Source organism: Tachyglossus aculeatus, chromosome 1 (genome assembly GCF_015852505.1).
Source record: "Tachyglossus aculeatus isolate mTacAcu1 chromosome 1, mTacAcu1.pri, whole genome shotgun sequence".
Taxonomy (NCBI): domain Eukaryota; kingdom Metazoa; phylum Chordata; class Mammalia; order Monotremata; family Tachyglossidae; genus Tachyglossus; species Tachyglossus aculeatus.
In genome coordinates this window covers 120,028,555-120,048,153 of record NC_052066.1, presented here as the reverse complement: position 1 = coordinate 120,048,153, position 19,599 = coordinate 120,028,555, and the positions used below count along the sequence as shown (strand labels likewise).

The window sequence follows — 19,599 nt, the reverse complement described above, 5'->3', positions numbered from 1 at the left end:
GTGGGTCGGTCGGGCGGTCGGTGGGTCGGTCGGTCCGTCCCCCCCACCGGAGCTCCGCTCGGGATAAAAAGTGGAGCGGGGCCGGGGCGGCGGCAGAGGAGGCCGACAGCCCAGTGCGGGACAACAGCCCGCACCGGCACCGGCACCGGCACCGGCACCGGCACCGGCACCGAGGCCGCCTGGGCATCCCCCGGCTGGCCCCCGGCCCCGCTCCGCTCCGGGTTGCGGCGAGGGCCGTCCGGAGGCAGGTGAGGCCGGGGGGCGGCCGGCCGGGGGGGGACGGGGGACACGGGGGACGGGACCGGACGGGACGGGGCCTCGGGGCACACACACCACACACACACACACACACACACACACACACACACACACACACACACACACAGCCGGACCCCCGCACCGCACCGCGCCGCACCGGACAGCACCGGACAGGGCAGGACAGGACGGGACAGGACAGGACCGGACCGGACAGGACAGGACAGGACAGGACAAGGCCGGACAGGACCGGACAGGGCAGGGGGTTGGGGGGGAGGGGGGCTATGACAGTCAGAGGTTGCGGGTTCTCATCCCACCTCCTCTGCCACCTGTCCCCTCGGTAACCTTGGGCAAGGCCCTTCACCTCTCTGGGCCTCAGTTCCCTCATCTGGAAAATGGGGATGAAGACTGAGCCCCACGGGGGACAACCCCGATGTCCTTGTCTCTATCCCAGCGCTTAGAACAGGGCTTGGGGCATAGTAAGCGCTGGATAAATACTACTACTACTACTACTACTACTACTACTACTACTACTACTACTACTATTATTATTATTATTATTATTATTATTATTATTATTATCATCCTAGGGGCAGGGCTGGGCACGATCATGGGGTGCAGGTCTGGTACTCGCTGGTGGCAGGAGCGGGGGGAGGAGGAGGAGGAGGAGGAGGAGGAGGAGAAGGAGGAGGAAGAAGAGGGTCGATGCGCCCCGAAGCTGTTTGACGTAAAGACGGGAGAAACGGTCATCGTCTTTTTTTTGTTTTGTCTTTACAAGGCAGCAGAAGCTTTGGTGAGCCGGCCTCTGGCCCCAGCTTTCCAAAACACCCCTTACCATCCTGGTTTCTCCTGCTAACCAAGCCAGCGTTAAAAGGAGAGCTCGGAGAACACGAACAGACAGGTGTGTGCGTGCATTCGCTCGTGTGTGTGTGTGTGTGTGTGTGTGTGGTGTTTTCATGGTATTTGTCCAGCACTTAGAACAGTGCCTAGCAATCAATCAATCCATTGTATTTATTGAGCGCTTACTGTGTGCAGAGCACACAGTAAGCACTTAACAAATACCCTGATGATAATTATTGTTAAGTGCTTAGAACAGTGTCTGGCACAAAGCGCTTAACAAATAATAATGATAATGATAGCATTTGTTAAGCTCTTACTATGTGCCAAGCACTGTTCTAAGCACTGGGGGGATACAATGTAATCAGGTTGTTCCACCTGGGGCTCACAGTCTTAATCCCCCTTGTACAGATGAGAAAACTGAGGCCTAGAGAAGTTAAGTGGCTTGCCCAAGGCCACACAGCAGACAAGTGGCGGAATGGGATTAGAACCCATGACCTCCAAATCCCAAGCCCAGGCTCTTTCCACTGAGCTATGCCACTTCTCGAACTAATACCATGATGATATTACTATTAAGTGCTTAGAGCAGTGCCCGGCACAAAGTAAGCGCTTAACAAACACCATGATGATTATTAGTAAGCACTTTACTACTTCTACTACTACTACTACTACTACCACTACTACTACTCTACTACTACTACTACACTGCTACTAATAGAATTCATTAAGCGCTTGCTATGTGCCAAGCACTGTTGTAAGCGCTTGGGTATATACAGTGTAATCAGGTTGTCCCACGTGGGGCTCACAGTCTTAACCCCCATTTTACAGATGAGGAAACTGAGGCACAGAGAAGTGAAGTAGCCTGCCCAAGGTCACATAGCAGACAGGTGGCGGAGCCAGGAGTAGAACTCATATTCTCTGACTCCCAAGCCCAAGCTCTATCCACTAAGCAATGCTGCTTCTCTATGTACCAGGCACTGTATTAAGTACTTGGGTAGGTAGAAGGTAATCATATTGGATACATTCCATGTCCTACGTCGAGGAATCATAGTCTTAATCCCCATTTTACAGATGAGGGACCTCAGGCACAGTTGTGAAGTGACTTACCCAAGGTCACATAGCAGACAGGTGGCGGAGCTGGGTGTGTGTGTTTGTGTGACCTTGTCTGTGATCAGAGGGTGGAGACTGAAACCCCAGGGAACCAGAGTTGGGATCCCTTCTTCTGGGTAAGGGGTGTGTGTGTGTGTGTGTGTGTGTGTGTGTGTGTGCGGGGGGAATGGGATGGGGAAGAGGAGTTAAATAAGCAGGGCTTCAGTGGTCAAAGGGTGGAGACTGAAATCCCTGGGCACTAGAGTTGGGACCCCTTGGCCCGGGTAAATTGTGCTAAATCCCGGTTGTAATGTTGCTGTTCTGGTCTTTCTCTCTAAACTGTGCGCTCCTTGTGGGCAGTGGTCACATCTACCAACTCTGTAGTATTGTACTCTCCCGAGCTCTTAGTACAGTGCTCTGCATACAGTAAGCGCTCAAGGAATACCACCGATTGATTTCAGAAGAGATTTTCCCAAAGCCGTCCGAGATCCCTGGTTCTTCAGTATTGTCCCAGAGCCGGCTGAGAGCCCTTGTTCTTCAGTCCAGGTGAGGGGTTTGCTGAATGCCCTAGATGACATTTCCACCCCGGGGTCCTTTCCTTCCTCGTGGCCCATAAATTCCCAAATAAATTGGCCCCACTAAACCCAAATAGTTTGGAAGACAGCCCATGCACTCCCTCTAAAGCATGCCATGCAGAGGAGAGCTGTAGGAAGAAAGAGGCAGCACCTGCGTAAGATAGCCTCCTTGTTGTTATTAGTTTTGTGAGGTCACATTGGGGTTTTTTATGTGACTGGAGAGATGGAAAGACAAGGAAAAAACTTCCCCTTCTTCTTCCTCCTCCTCCTTCTCCTCTTCTTTCTCCTCCTCCTTCTTATTCTCCTCCTATTTCTCCTCCTTCTTTCTCCTCCTCCTCCTCATTCTCCTCCTTCTCCTCCACCCCTACCTTCTCCTCCTTTTAGAACCGGCTGGAATAACCCAGCGGAGGGAGAAACTGCTGCAAGGGCCCCCCAGGTCTTAGAGCAAGGTAGAGGACATGGTGGTTTGGAAAACAAGTGGATTTCCTTAGAAAACGCGTCTTTATACAGGGCTTGCTCAGGCTGAAGAATGGAGAGGGGAAATGATTCCGGAGCCAATTCAGTTCTGAGAGACGGGCCTGGGGAAAACTTTAGCTCATGCCTCCTTTTTGCTGAATGTATTTATCTGGTATTTTGTTTCAACTCCAGCAACTCCAGCAACTTTGGCTGTAAGGGAAGGCTTGAAGCATGGCTGAGTTTTGGTTGATTTCTGCTCCGGGAGATAAGGAGAATCTTCAAGCGCTGGAGCGGATGAACACGGTTACTTCCAAATCCAACCTGTCCTACAACACCAAATTCACCATCCCTGACTTCAAGGTAAAATCCAGGGGCAGAGGAGCGGGAGAACGGTTGGATGGATGGATGGATCGAATAGAAGGATGGGGGAAATAGGAGAGAAGGAGAGCAAAGGCGAGGATACTCTGTGGCTTTCAATCAGCCAATGGAAACTAGTATTAGTGAGTACTCTCCCTCCAGATCACTGTATAAAGTGCTTCAGAGAATGCAATAGAAATGATAATAATAATTGGAGAATTTGTTAAGCGCTTACTATGTGCCAAGTACTGCTCTACATGCGGGATAGTTACAGGATAACAAGTCCCATGTGGGGCTCACAGTCTAAGTAGGAGGGAGAGTCCTCATTTTGCAGATGAGGTAACTGAGGTCCAGAGAAGTTAAGAGCCTTGCCCAAGATCACATAGCAGACAAGTTTCAGAGCTGGAATTAGAACCCAGGTCCTCTTTAGACACGGTAGTAGACATGATTCCCGCCGTTAAGTAGCGAGGGAGACAGACACTAAAATAAGTTGCAGGCAGGGGGAAGCAATGGAAAGTAAAGCTATATCCATGTTCTACACACAGTAAGCACTTGATAAGTACTATTACTATGTACAAAAGTGCAAAATGGCTTCAGTGGGGGTGAGTGCCCAATTGTAACTAGATGGTTTGGAAATGCTGAAGTGACGGTAGGGGCAGGGATAGGATAGGGAGATGAGATATATTGATCACAGAAGACCTTCCAGAGGAGATGTGATTTCAAAAGCTTTCCTTCGTGTGGGGTGCTTTTGAAAGGTGAGAAGAAGGAGGAGACAGCAGAACTGTTTTGCAAAGTTGAGTTTGGGCACCCAGTTAATTGGTATCAAGAGATCTGGCAGAGGAAAATACATTGAGAAGGGGGAGAAATGTGGTATCCTCGTCATTTAAAAGTACGATAGTGGGTAGTAAGATGAGGATAAGAGCCAGAGAGGCTTAAGGCATTTGCTTAAGAAAAAGAAAATCAAAATATTAACTGTAAAAAGAGATTTGTCTAAATTGGAGCTGAAATGACACATCCACAAACATGGTCTCTGTGTCACAGTGCCTTGTGAATAAACTCCGAAAGACAGGGACAATAATGATGCACAATCGTGAAGTGTACCATATTTTTAACCCTACTGAGAGCTCACCTCCTCCAAGAGGCCTTCCCAGACTGAGCCCCCTTTTTCCTCTCCTCCTCCCCATCCCCCAGCCCTACCTCCTTCCCCTCCCCACAGCACTAATTAATTAGCATTAATTACTCTATTTATTTTACTTGTACATATTTACTATTCTATTTATTTTATTAATGATGTGCATTTAGCTTTAATTCTATTTGTTCTGATGACTTGACACCTGTCCACATGTTTTGTTTTGTTGTCTGTCTCCCCCTTCTAGACTGTGAGCCCGTTGTTGGGTAGGGACCGTCTCTATATGTTGCCGACTTGTACTTCCCAAGCGCTTAGTACAGTGCTCTGCACCCAGTAAGCGCTCAATAAATACGATTGAATGAATGGATGATAATCATGTGTACTTTCGGGACAACACCTGCCATTTTATGGGCACTCAGTAAACGTGACCCAGAAAAAGAAAAAAAGGGCCTATAAGCCCACATTCCTAGATGTTCTGGGAGAGAGTCATGTTAAAAAAAGGGGAAAGTTGAGGATATTAAGGAGCAGTGTGGCCTAGTGGATAGAGCCTGGGCCTGAGAGTCAGAAAGACCTGGGTTCTAATCTTGGCTCCACCGCTCGTCCTCTGTGTGACCTTGGACAAGTCACTTCACTTCTCTGGGCCTCAGTTACCATAGCTGTAAAATGGGGATTAAGGCCGCAAGCCTTCTGTGGGACAGGGACTGTGTCCAACCCGAATATCTTGTTTCTACCCCAGCGCCTGGAGCAGTGCCTGGCACATAGTAAGCGCTTAACAAATGCCACAGTTATTATTAACTGCCACACGGATATAATACGATGAAATATTAGGTACTCCTTTGGAAGAAGCTTCATTTGTACTTTCTAGGCGTTTTTTGCCTCTTTTTCATAATTGTTTTCCGCAGCTACTGGTCACAATGTGAAAAGACTTGCTCCCAGCCTATTTTCTCCTTTGCTCCTGTGGTCTGTTTTAAAGATTGAATTTTTGACATTCCACAACACAGACCAACCATAAAATGTAAATCCTGTTCAAAAATGGATGACAGTGCAAATAAAAAAGGTGTCCCAGTAATAAAGGGACCAGCCAAGAAACCAGAGAAAGGGACAGATTGGAGTACATGTCCTGAAGCACAAATCAGTGGTATTTACTGAGTGCTTAGTGTGTACAGAGCACTGTACTAAGAGCTTGGGAGAGTGCATTTCAGTAGAGTTGGTCAACTCAGTCACTGCCCACAAGGTGCTTACTGTCTAGTAGGGGATTAAAACATGAATAGATAATAAAGCAGATATTAAAATGAATTATGGATCAGGTAAATTGGGAGAGTAAAAGGATATGTGCATAAGTGCTGTGGGGCTGAGGGTGAATATCAAGCGCTTAAGGAGTTCGGATACAAGTCCGTAGGCAATACCGAAGGGAACGGGCGAATGGTATGCTATCCTGCCTTGATTACTGTATCAGCCTCCTCGCTGACCTCCCTTCCTCCTGTCTCTCCTCACTCCAGCCCATACTTCACTCTGCTGCCCAGATCATTTTTCCTACAAAAACGTTCAAGTCCACGTTTCCCCACTCCTCAGTAACCTCCAGAGGTTGCCCATCTACCTCCACATCAAACAGAAACTCCTCACCATCAGTTTTAAAGCACTCAATCACCTTGCCCCCTCCTACCTCACCTCTCTATTCTCCTACTACAACCCAGCCTGCACACTTAGCTCCTGTAATGCCAACCTACTCACTGTATCTCAATTTCGTCCATCTCACTAGGCAACCTCTTGCCCGCATCTTGCCTTTGGCCTGGAATGCCTTCCCTTTTCATATCCGACAGTCAATAACTCTCCTCACCTTCAAAGTCTTATTGTGGTCTTCCCTGACTAAGGCCTCATTTCCTCTTTCCTGACTCCATTCTGCATCTCCCTGATTTGCTCCCTTTATTCACCACCCCCACCCCAGCCCTACGGCACTCATGTACTTATCCATAATTTACTTATTTATATTAATGCCTCCCCCTCTAGATTGTAAGCTTGTTGTGGGTAGGGCATGTGTCTGTTATACTGTTATGTTGTGCTCTTTCAAATGCTTAGTACATTGCTCTGTGCACAGTAAGCGCTCAAAAAATACAGTTGATTGATTGAAATAAGGACTTTGTCAGGGAAGGCTTCTTGGAGGCACAGTCAGTAGAGAAAACTAGACAGGCTACGGGGTTTGAAATGAGGACTTTGTCAATCAACCAATCAATCTATCGTATTTATTGAGCGCTTACTGTGTGCAGAGCACTGTACTAAGCGCTTGGGAAGTACAAGTTCAAGGCTTCTTGGAGGCACAGTCAGTAGAGAAAACTAGACAGACTATGGGGTCTGAAATCAGGAACTGGAATCAGTTTTGCCTACTCCATCGAGTTCTCTCTTGGGGAAGAATAACTTTACCTCATGGAAAGGTTACTATAATCTGGATTTGTATCAAGTTAATCTAACAAAATAAGGAGGCAATCACAAACTTACTCAACGGAATAATAATTGGGTCCCAATAATCCCTAATTTCTTAGTAAATCTCAAAAAATATGTGATTTTTTAGCTGAATGTCTCTCTGCTGCTTCAGTTTGAATTGAATGTGATAATTATGTAAATTGGAGAAAGAAAACTGCAAATAGGGTATGCCGCTAGGGTGCAACATACAAGTTTTCCTATGGCTAAAATAACTTTTCCATCATGTGAAAAAAGAATAGTTTCACTGAAGTAAAGCTCTACCAAATTTCTGGTATTTGAGTTAGTCCTTTGTCAATGCATACTTTTCCTAAGAGAAGTAATTCTGATAAAACATCAACAGCATGCATCTTGCCATAATCTAGTTATCGTCTTATCTCCCTCCTACCATTACTTTCCAAACTCCTAGAACAAGTCATCAAACCCATTGCCTAAAATTCCTCAATGCCAATTCTCTCCTTGACCCCCTCCAATCTGGCTTCTGTTCCCTACACTCCACCAAAACTGCCCTCTCAAAGGTCAACAATGACCTCCTTCTTGCCAAATCCAACGGCTCCTACTCTATCCTAATCCTCCTCGACCTCTCATCTACCTTCAACAATGTGGACCACCCCCTTCTCCTCAACATGCTATCTGACTTTGGCTTCACTGACTCTGTCCTCTCCTGGTTCTCCTCTTATCTCTCCGGCCGTTCATTCTCAGTCTCCTTTGTAGGCTTCTCCTCCTCCTCCCATCCCCTTACTGTAGGGGTTCCTTAAGGGTCAGTTCTCGGTCCCCTTCTGCCCTCTATCTACACTCACTTCCTTGGTGAACTCATTCACTCCCACGGCTTCAACTATCATCTCTACGCCGATGACACTCAAATCTACATCTCTGCCCCTGCTCTTTCTCCCTCCTTTAAGTCTCATGTCTCCTCCTGTCTTCAGGACATCTCCATCTGGATGTCTGCCTGCCATCTAAAACTCAGTATGTCCAAGACTAAACTCCTTATCTTCCCTCCCAAACCCTGCCCCCTCCCTGACTTTCCCATCACTGTGGATGGCACTACCATCCTTCCCGTCTCACAATCCCGCAAACTTGGTGTCATCCTTGACTCTGCTCTCTCGTTCACCCCACACATCCAACCCGTCACCAAAACCTACCAGTCTCACCTCCACAACAGCGCCAAGATCCGCCCTTTCCTCTCCATCCAAACCGCTACCCTGCTGGTTCAATCTATCATCCTATCCCAACTGGATTACTGCATCAGCCTCCTCTCTGATCTCCCATCCTCCTGTCTCTTCCCACTTCAATCTATACTTCACGCTGCTACCCGGATCATCTTTGTGCAGAAACGCCCTGGGCATGTTACTCCCATCCTCAAAAATCTCCAGTGGCTGCCTGTCAACCTACGCATCAAGCAAAAACTCCTCACTCTCAGCTTCAAGGCTGTCCATCACCTCACCCCCTCCTTCCTCACCTCCCTTCTCTCCTTCTTCAGCCCAACCCGCACCCTCCGCTCCTCTGCCGCTAATCTCATTCTCTCCTGCCCCGCCGTCGACCCTGGCCCACGTCCTCCCCTGGCCCGGAATGCCCTCCCTCCACACATCCGCCAAGCTAGCTCTAGTCCTCCCTTCAAAGCCCTACTGAGAGCTCACCTCTTCCAAGAGGCTTTTCCAGACTGAGCCCCCTTTTCCCTCTTCTTCTCCCCATCCCCCCCCACCCTACCTCCTTCCCCTCCCCACAGTTACTTGTATATATTTTTGTACAGATTTATTACTCTATTTATTTTCCTTGTACATATTTACTATTCTATTTATTTTGTTAATGATGTGCATATAGCTTTAATTCTATTTGTTCTGACCACTTTGACACCTGTCTACATGTTTTGTTTTGTTGTCCGTCTCTCCCTTCTGGACTGTGAGCCCGTTGTTAGGTGGGGACCGTCTCTATATGTTGCTGACTTGTATTTCCCAAGTGCTTAGTACAGTGCTCTGCACACAGTAAGCGCTCAATAAATATGATTGAATGAATGAATGAATAAGCTGTAAACATTTGACTTATTTCTGTTCTTTTTTAGGTGGGGACATTGGATTCTCTTGTTGGTCTTTCAGATGAATTGGGGAAATTGGATACCTTTGCTGAAAGGTAAAATAAACCTTATTTACTACCTACAAGGGAGACTCTGACATTGTTTTCACAGGACACAGCATTCTTGTTTTAGCCAAACCCACACTTGTCTAAATCTGGTTCTAGGGCTGGTCTGAAGAGGACAGGGTGTTTGACCCCCATTTAGACTACAGCAAGGTCAATCAGGTCACTCAGGGTGACTTGTCGATTTGTCTATAGGATTTATTAATGAAGAATCTAAACCCACAGAAAGGTAGCCCATCTCATAATAATAATGGCATTTATTAAGTGCTTACTATGTGCAAAGCACCGTTCTAAGCACTGAGAAGGTTACAAGGTGATCAGGTTGTCCCACAGGGGGCTGACAGTCTTAATCCCCATTTTACAGATGAGGCAACTGAGGCACAGAAAAGTGAAGTGACTTGCACAAAGTCACACAGCTGACAATTGGCAGAGCCGGGATTTGAACCCATGACCTCTGACTCCAAAGCCCGGGCTCTTTCTACTGAGACACGTTGCTTCCCCATGAGCTACCTTGCTGGTAGCTCATAAGAAGAGTAGGACTGTTGATTAAAAATTCTGCAAAGCAAAGAGTTTTTCCAAATGATCAGCATTTTCTGAACCCACGTTTCAAAATTTGGAGTTTCTATGTCCCCTCTGTATTTTTTTAAATCAATCACTCCACCTTACAGAGAATTGACAGGCACACTAATGAAACGATCCTGTCATTTTCAAGACTGCCTACACTCTAGAGGTTCCTAGGAACATAGTTTGAAAAAGTGTGATCTGCAGAATTCATTTGTTCATTCAACCATATTTTATTGAGCACTTACTGTTCACAAAGCACTGTACTAAATGCTCTGGAGGGTACAGGGAAGCAGCGTGGCTCAGTGGAAAGAGAATGGGCTTTGGAGTCAGAGGTCATGGGATCAAATCCCGGCTCCGCCACTTGTCAGCTGTGTGACTTGGGACAAGTCACTTAACTTCTCTCTGCCTCAATTACCTCATCTGTAAAATGGGGATTAAGACTGTGAGCCCCACGAGGGACAACCTGATCACCTTGTAACCTCCCCAGCACTTAGAACATAGCGCTTCTCTGTGCCTCAGTTACCTCATCTGTAAAATGGGGATTAAGATTATGAGCCCCATGTGGGACACGGACTGTGTCCAACCTGATTACTGTGTACCTACCCCAGCGCTTAGAACAGTGCCCGGCACATAGTAAGGGCTTAACAAATACCAAAAAAAATCTCTCTCCGGGAATCTTAATCCAACACATTATAATTATAGCGTTAATGTGTCAAAAAAATGATACGTCTAGAAATTTAGAGCAGTGCAAATCCTGTAAAGTAACAAGACGAGCAAATGAAACTGCGCAAGCGTACACACACAGTCTTAGTTCTTTGAAAAGTATTGCTTGCGCCTTTGAAACGTGCTGAAGTGCTATTGCAAAAACAAACCCCGGCGGTACTTGTAACCTAGGCAGCATAAACCTGTCAGCACTGCTTCCTGCCAGGATAGCAGAGAAGGGACTGGAGTTCTCAAGGTGTATTGTTTCCACATCCTTTTATTATTTATTTACTCAGAGAGACGGAGTGTTTTTCCATGTAGCTTGTAAGACGGTATTTGGTTCGCAGGACCTTTCCATTTGTTTATTTTTGATTTATTCCTTCGTGCTTTGCACACAATAAACACTCAATAAATATGAATTCATTCATTCATTCATTCATATTTATTGAGCGCTTACTGTGTGCGGAGCACTGTACTAAGCGCTTGGGAAGTACAAGTCGGCAACATATAGAGACGGTCCCTACCCAATAACTGGCTGAATGAATGCTGCTCTTTTGGATCAACTCGTTATTTGCTGAGTACTATATGAGTCCTTGATGTCTTACGTTTTCATCTTTAAAGACGGCATGTTCTTTATACTTTTGTATATTTGGTGCCTCTCCTCTTAACCGGGTTACCAGTTGCTTGCCTGAAATATTAAATTCCTTGAGCACACCATTACCCTTGACACCTCACATACTTAGGGAAGCAGCGTGGCTCAGTGGAAAGAGCACGGGCTTTGGAGTCAGAGGTCATGGGTTCAAATCCTGGCTCTGCCAATTGCCAGCTGTGTGACTTTGGGCAAGTCACATAACTTCTCTGGGCCTCATCTGTAAAATGGGGATTAAGACTGTGAGCCCCACGTGGGATAACCTGATCACCTTGTATCCTCCCCAGTGTTTAGAACAGTGTTTTGCACATAGTAAGTGCTTAACAAAGCCATTATTATTATATGTATTAAATGCTAGGTGCTTAGCGAGTGTTTATAGCAAACACTCATTTAGGACCTATTATTAGGCACTCCTGCCAATTTCTGCAGTGTTTAAATGCTATCTAATTCAAAGCAGTGTAGTCTAGTGGAAAGAGCATGGGTTCTGGAGTGATGGCACTTTGGTTTTAATCACAGCTCTGCCACCTACCTGCTGTGCAACCTTGGGAAGGTCGCTTAACTTCTCTGTGCCTCAGTTCCCTCATCTGCAAAACGGGATTCAATATCCTTTCTTCCTTCTACTTAGACTGTGAGCTCCATGTGGGTCCTAATTATTCTTTCATTCAATCATATTTATTGAGCGCTTACTGTGGGCAGAGAACTGTATTAAGTGCTTGGGAAGTACAATTCCGCAACAAATAGAGACAACACCTGCCCACAACAGGCTCACTTCTATCTACCCCAGTGCTTAGTAGAGTGCTTAGCACAAGTGCTTAACAAATATCGCAGTTATATGAACTTAATTACAGTACCTTTAAATCTCATTTTTGTTTGGACACCTGTTTTCAAATAACTTTACATGGGCCTTCTCTTCTATATGCCATTGATTTTCTGTTCTCAATTTTAAAAATGATGTGCCAGTGGCCAGTTGCAGCAGTAGATGTTTATTTACTTCGACATTGTGAAGCTCATACAACTGTCCTGACTAGAATTGAGGGGAGCGACGGAAAATAAGAAGGGGGCAAGGCCTGGCTGAGGCTGAGCAGTTGGTCTAGTGGAAATAACATCGGTCTGGGACACAGGACCTGGGTTCTAGTTCCAGTTCCTTCCTCACTTGTTGCGCATCCTTCCCATCTTCTCGACTGTGAGCCCGCTGTTGGGTAGGGACCGCCTCTATATGTTGCCAACTTGTACTTCCCAAGCACTTTGTACAGTGCTCTGCACACAGTAAGCGCTTAATAAATAGGATTGAATGAATGAATGAATGAATTCTTCGGGAACTTCTAGTGATTGTCCGTTCCTCTCTCCATCAAGCAGAAGCTCCTGATCACCAATCAATCAATCAATCGTATTGATTGAGCGCTTACTGTGTGCAGAGTACTGTACTAAGCGCTTGGGAAGTACAAGTTGGCAACATATAGAGACAGTCCCTATCCAACAGTGGGCTCACAGTCTAACAGGTTTAATAATAACTTCAGTGCTGTTAAGCGTTGACTTTGCACTGTACTAAGTATGGGGGGATGTTTGAATCACAGTTCCTGCCTTCCCCTCTAGACTGCAACCTCACTGTGGGCAGGGAGCATGTCTGTTATTGTTGTACTGTACTCTCCCAAGTGCTTAGTACAGTGCTCTGCACAAAGCAAGCATTCACTAAATATGATTGACTGACTGGCTGACCTGGGACTCACAGTCTAAATAAGAGGAAGAACAGATACTGGATCCCCATTTTACAGATGAGAAAAACTGAAGCGCAGAGAAGTTAAGTGACTTGCCCAAGGTCACACAGCAGGAATGTAACAGAGCCAGAATCAGAACATGGGTCTTCTAACTCCCAGGCACCTTCTCTTTCCACTAGGCCATGCTGCGCTCAGTCGACTCTCTCCGCACTAAGTACCCTCCCACTATCCCTCAGTTTAGGCACTTTGCTCCTCTCAAGCCAAGATACGTTGCTTCCCCTTGGTCTCTCCCATCACCGACCTCTTGCTCACACCCCCCTCTTCCATCTGGAACTCACTCCCCCTTCACATCCAGCGGTCCACAAATCCCCCTATCATCAAAGCCCTTCTGGAATCTATTTCCTCCAGAAGCCTTTTCCTAAGGGACTGCCTTCCCACAAGGGTTACTTCCGAACTCCCAAATCACTTTAACACTTGGTAACATCCCTTCCCTGGCACTTATGAACATATCTTTATTCTCTATTACTTCCTCCTACCTCTAATGTATTTTAGGGTCTGCCTCTCCCTCTAGATTGTAAACTCCTGAGTGGCAAAGATCAGTCTACTAATTCTATTGCACTCTTCTAAGCATTTAGTACAGTGCTCTGCACACAGTAGGCATTCAATATTATCGTTTGTTAACTAATCTGGGCCTCGGTATCTTCATCTATATGGTGTACTTCTTCCTCATTTATGGGGATGTTCATTCATTCATTCATTCAACTGTATTTATTGAGCACTTACTGTGTGTAGAGCACTGTACTAAGCACTTGGAAGGTACAATTAGGCAACAGATAGACAATCCCTACTCAAGAGTGGGCTCACAGTCTAGAAGGGGGAGATTTGTGTGGACAGAATGGGGTTATTGATAGAATAGCACTTTGAAAAAATAAAAATGTGGTACAAATTTAAGGTCGTTAAAAGGCCTTGAGCCCTAATTTTTAGGGGCTGCAGGACCTGACCACCATTTTAAGAAAATAATAATAATAATAATGGCATTTATTAAGCGCTTACTATGTGCAAAGCACTGTCGTAAGCGCTGGGGAGGTTACAATGTGATCAGGTTGTCCCAAGTGGGGCTCACAGTCTTAATCCCCATTTTACAGATGAGGTAATTGAGGCACAGAGCAGTTAAGTGACTTACCCAAAGATGCACAGCTAAGTGGCAGAGCGGGGATTTGAACCCATGACCTCTGACTCCAAAGCCCCTGCTCTTTCCACTAAGCCACGCTGCTTCTCAGCACTGCAATCCAATGCAATGCAATGCAATGTTCTGGCTATTGAGTGCAGTCAATCAATCAACGGTATATATTTACTACTTACTGGGTACAGAGCGTCAAATTAGGTGCTTGGGAAAGTACAGTACAACAGAGTTGGTAGTCACATCCCCTGCCCATCAGGAGTTTACCTTCTAGAGGAGAAGACAGACATTAAAATAAATTATGGATATGTACTGGAGAAGCAGCGTGGCTCAATGGAAAGAGCACGGGCTTTGGAGTCAGAGGTCAGGGGTTCAAATCCCGGCTCCACCACTTGTTAGCTGTGTGACTTTGGGCAAGTCACTTAACTTTTCTGGGCCTCAGTGACCTCATCTGTAAAATGGGGATTAAGACTGTGTGCCCCTTGGGACAACCTGATCACCTTGTAACCTCCCCAGTGCTTAGAACAGTGCTTTACGCATAGTAAGCACTTAATAAATGCCATTATTATTATTATACTTAAGTACTATGGGGCTGAGGGTGGAGTGAAACCAAGTGCTTAAAGGGTCCCTGAAGGTAAGGGAGTAGGGGAAAATCAGGGCTTAGTTAATGCTTGGCGTATTCATTCATTCATTCAATCGTATTTATTGAGCATTTACTGTGTGCAGAGCACTGTACTAAGCGGTTGGGAAGTACAAGTTGGCAACATAGAGAGACGGTCCCTACCCAACAACGGGCTCACAGTCTAGAAGGGGGAGGCAGACAACAAAACAAAACATGTGGACAGGTGTCAAGTCATCAGAACAAATAGAATTAAAGCTAAATGCGCATCATTAACAGAATGAATAGAATAGTAAATATGTACAAGTAAAATAAATAGAGTAATAAATCTGTATAAACATGTATACAGGTGCTGTGGGGAGGGGAAGCACTTAACAAATACCATTATTATTGTTATGATTGTGATATTTGTTGAGCACTTACTAGGTGACAGGCACTATACTAAGTGCTGGGGTGGATAGAAGCAAATCGGGTTGGACACAGTGTCTGTCCCACATGAGGCTCACAGTCTTAATCCCCCTTTTACAGATGAGGTAACTGAGGCACAGAGAAGTGAGGTGGCTTGCCCAGGGTCACACAGCAGACAAGCGGCAGAGCTGGGATTAGAACCCAGGTCCTTCTGACCCCCAGGGTGGTCCTCTATCCCCTAGGCCACCCTAAGGCCCCTTGAGGATGTGATTTTAGTAAGGCTTAGAAGTGGGGCGAGTAGTGATCTGTAGCAGACTGTGAACCCGTTGTTGGGTAGGGACCGTCTCTATATGTCGCCAATTTATACTTCCCAAGCGCCTAGTACAGTACTCTGCACACAGTAAGCACTCAATAAGTACGATTGAATGAATGAAGGGGGAGGGAGTTTCAGGCCAGAGGGAATCCTGAGCTAGGGGTCCGTTTGCTTGGATATTCTGAGGACCAAGTTGAATGTGAGATTGCAGCATTTCTATTATTTAATGCTCCTAAATATGACTGTGCTCTGTGCTACACCCAAGGATATTTTTCGAAGTCTCAGGCCGACCCAGGAAAACCGTACCAGCTTATCGGAGGCTATCATAAGGCAGGGAGTGCCTGCACTTAGAACAGCACTTTGCACATAGTAAGCGCTTAATAAATGTCATTATTGTTATTGTTGTTGAGTACAGCTGTGTGTGTCTTAGCCGTGCACCGCAGCTGCCTGCTATCTTCATTAGCTCCCTCTCTTCCCTTCGTCCCCCTCTCCATCCCGCGTCTTACCTCCTTCCCTTCCCCACAGCACCTGTATATATGTTTGTACATATTTATTACTCTATTTATTTATTTTACTTGTACATATCTATTCTATTTATTTTATTTTGTAAGTGTGTTTGGTTTTGTTCTCTGTCTCCCCCTTCTAGACTGTGAGCCCCCTGTTCGGTAGGGACTGTCTCTATATGTTGCCAACTTGTACTTCCCAAGCGCTTCCTACAGTGCTCTGCACACAGTAAGTGCTCAATAAATACGATTGATTGATTGATTGATTAGCTAGCCCCGTTCATTTGCAGAGTGATTTTCAAGTACTCATTCCCCAGACAGGCCTCTTTGCCGCAGGCCGTGCTGGTATCCTTGCCATTAGTGAGATGAGGAAAAAGTGAGACAAAGAGGTGACTTGGCCAGAGTTGGGCCGTGTGAGTCAGCAGCAGGACAGAGTGCCAGCCTTGTGTTCCAGCCAATAGACCTCCCTCCTTCAGGTAAACTGAGCCACGGCCTCATGATTAATAAAGGCACAGCCTGCCCCCTCTCGCTATTTAAGAATGAAAGGAAATCATTAATGATGAGCCTTAGTAGTAGAACCTCGAGCTTTCCGATGGCGTTATCACTTACCTCTCCATAATAATGATGGTATTTGTTAAGTGCTTACTGTGTGCACTGTTCTAAGCACTGGGATAGATACAAGGTAATCAGGTTGTCTCATGTGGGGCTCACAGTCTTAATCCCCATTTTGCAGATAGGGAACTGAGGCACAGAGAAGTTAAGTGACTTGCCCAAGGTCACACAGCAGGCAATTGGTGGACTGGGATTAGAACCCTTGACCTCTGACTCCCAAGCCCGTGCTCTTTCCACTAAGCCACGCTGCATTGTTTTATACTCTCACATTTCCTCTAGGGTTTACTACTACTCTTTCCTAGGAGTATTTGTTTTGCTTTGTTTCTCACCAGATGCCTCAATTACTGTTTATTTTTATGACAGAGTTATTCAATTCAGCTGACTCTGCAGGTCGCCATTATCACCCAGATAATTAAGGTAAAATTAGGCTTTTCCACAGAAAGATCTAGAGGATGGAGGGAAAAGTGGCATTAAAACTTACTCTGCATTTGACATCATCTTATTATTATTCAATCGTATTTATTGAGCACTTACAGTGTGCAGAGAACTGTATTAAGTGCTTGGAAAGTACAACAGTACAACAGAGGCTCAGAGTCTCTCACATTTCCTCTGGGCTTCCTACTATTCTGGTCTAGGGTTTTGTTTGCCGAATGCCACAGTTATTATTTGCTTTTAAGATAGGGTTATTCGATTCAGACTGGCTCTACAAGTCACCGTTTTACCCATAGAGTTTAAGTAAAATTCGGCTTTTGCCCCAGTGATCTAGAGGATGGAGGGAAAGTGGGGATTTGGCCTCCGTTATTTAATCAGAGCTTCTTTGGAATGAAACTTGAATTCACACCTTACAGCCGATTGTTTCCTTTGTCACCGAGGGGATCCATAATGGCCTGGGTTTCCCTTCTGTAAAACAATGCTGGGCTATTTAGTGGTTTTCTTATTTGAAAGTCTCTTGTTACTGGAAAACAAATGCTACTGCTTGCTCTTGTTTTTCAAAAGAGCTTCCAATTACTCTTCCCTCCTTCAAAGTTTTATTGAAGACACATCTCCTCCAAGAGGCCTTCCCAGACCAAGCCCTACCTTTCCTCATCCCCCACTCCCTCCTGGGTCTCCCAGACTTGTTCCCTTTGCTCTTTCCCCCTCCCAGCCCCACAGCACTTAGTTACCTACCTGTAATTGTATTTATTTGTACTGATGTCTGTCTCCCCGCCTTTAGACTGTAAGGTGGTTGTGGGCAGGGAATAGGTCTATTTATTGTATTGTACTCTCCCAAGTGCTTTGTACAGTGCTCTGCACACAAGCAGGCGCTCCATAAGTACCACTGAATGCATGAATGAAATATGCTTAAAATGTGTTAGGTTGCAGTGGTTTCTTCCTACTCATCTATTTCTGGGGTGGTCCAATTGGGAAATCAATGAAGAGTGTTGAGTACTTATTGTTTGTAAATCACTGCACTCTCCCCACTCTCCAAGTATCTCCAATGACTGTCTATCCATCCCTGTGTCAAGTGGCTCCCCAATGAATTCAAGGCCCTCAGTCAACTGTCTCCAATCAATCAGAAGCAGCGTGGCTCAATGGAAAGAGCCCGGGCTTGGGAGTCAGAGGTCATGGGTTCAAATCCCGGCTCTGCCAACTGTCTACTGTGTGACTTTGGCCAAGTCACTTAACTTCTCTGGGCCTCAGTTCCCTATCTGTAAAATGGGGATTAAGGCTGTGGGCCCCCCGTGGGACAACCTGATCACCTTGTAGCCTCCCCAGTGCTTAGAACAGTGCTTTGCACATAGTAAGTGCTTAATAAATGCTTTCATGATTATTATTATTATTAATCATGTTTATTGAGTGCTTACTGAGTGCAGAGCACTGGACTAAGTACTTGAGGGACTACAGTATAACAGAATTGGTACTTTCCCTCTTATTTATCCTCACTTATCCCACTACAGCTCAGATCACGCCCTTTGCTCCTCTAATACTAACTACTCAGTGTCCCTCGTAGAAAACTCACCCCCTCCCTCATCCTACATATCCAACAGACAGCAGTCTCCCCATCTTCTAAGCCCACTAAAATCATATAATAATAATATTGGTATTTGTTAAGCACTTACTATGTGCCAAACACTGTTCTAAACGCTGGGGAATACAAGGTGATCAGGTTGTCCCAGGTGGAGCTCACAATCTTAATCCCCATTTTGCAGGTGAGGGAACTGAGGCACAGTTGAAGCTAAGTGACTTGCCCAAAGTCACACAGCTGATAAGTGGCAGAGTTGGGATTAGAACCCATGACCTCCGATTCCCAAGCCCGGGCTCTTGCCACTGAGCCACACTGCTTTTCATATCTCCTCCATGAGGCCTCCCCTGACAAAGATCTCAGTGTAGCACAATGGAAGAGCCACAGGCCATAAAGCTGGAGGTCCCAGGTTTGAGGCCTGGCTCTGACACGCATTCCCTGTGTGGCCTTGGGCAACAGTTTCCCAGCTGTAAATGAGATAATAATACCTAAACCCTACCTGGCAAGGGTGTTGTGAGGAGTAAATAACTAAGTAATGTAAGGTGCTTTGGTAATAAAAGCACCACCTAGAAACAAGCGCTTAGTACAGTGCTCTGCATACGGTAAGCTCTCAATAAATACAATCAATCAATCAATCAATCGTATTTATTGAGCGCTTACTGTGTGCAGAGCACTGTACTGAGCGCTTGGGAAGTACAAGTTGGCAACATATAGAGACAGTCCCTACCCAACAGATTGCAATCAAATGAATAAGATCAACAAATTGTTGCCAAATTGTACTTCCCAAGCGCTTAGTACAGTGCTCTGCACATAGTAAGCGCTCAATAAATACGATTGATGATGATGAATAAGATCTCATTCCCCCACGCCATTTTCCCTGATTCCCTCACCCATGCACTTAATCCCACTCCCTAAACACTTCGATACTCCACTCCAAAACACACACGCACACACACACACACACCCGCTTGTATCTGTAATTTATTTTAGTGTCATCCTCCAGTAACTAGAGTGTAAATAACAATA

General features: G+C 45.8%; 1 protein-coding gene across 4 annotated transcripts in view; it reads left to right on the top strand.

Annotated features, from left to right (window-relative positions):
* The first annotated feature begins 991 nt into the window (after positions 1-991).
* Positions 992-19,599, top strand: part of ATP6V1C2 (ATPase H+ transporting V1 subunit C2) — a 57,091-nt gene continuing 38,483 nt past the window's right edge. Inside the window, exons 1-3 of one of the 4 annotated variants that reach the window (XM_038747355.1) lie at positions 992-1,156; positions 3,405-3,572; positions 9,233-9,300. In XM_038747355.1, the coding sequence (XP_038603283.1) occupies positions 3,444-3,572; positions 9,233-9,300 (197 nt within the window). In that variant the 5' untranslated portion in view covers positions 992-1,156; positions 3,405-3,443. Of the gene's footprint in view, positions 1,157-3,119; positions 3,206-3,404; positions 3,573-9,232; positions 9,301-19,599 lie in introns of those variants that run through there. The other 3 variants (XM_038747132.1, XM_038747285.1, XM_038747209.1) reach the window with 3 other exon arrangements.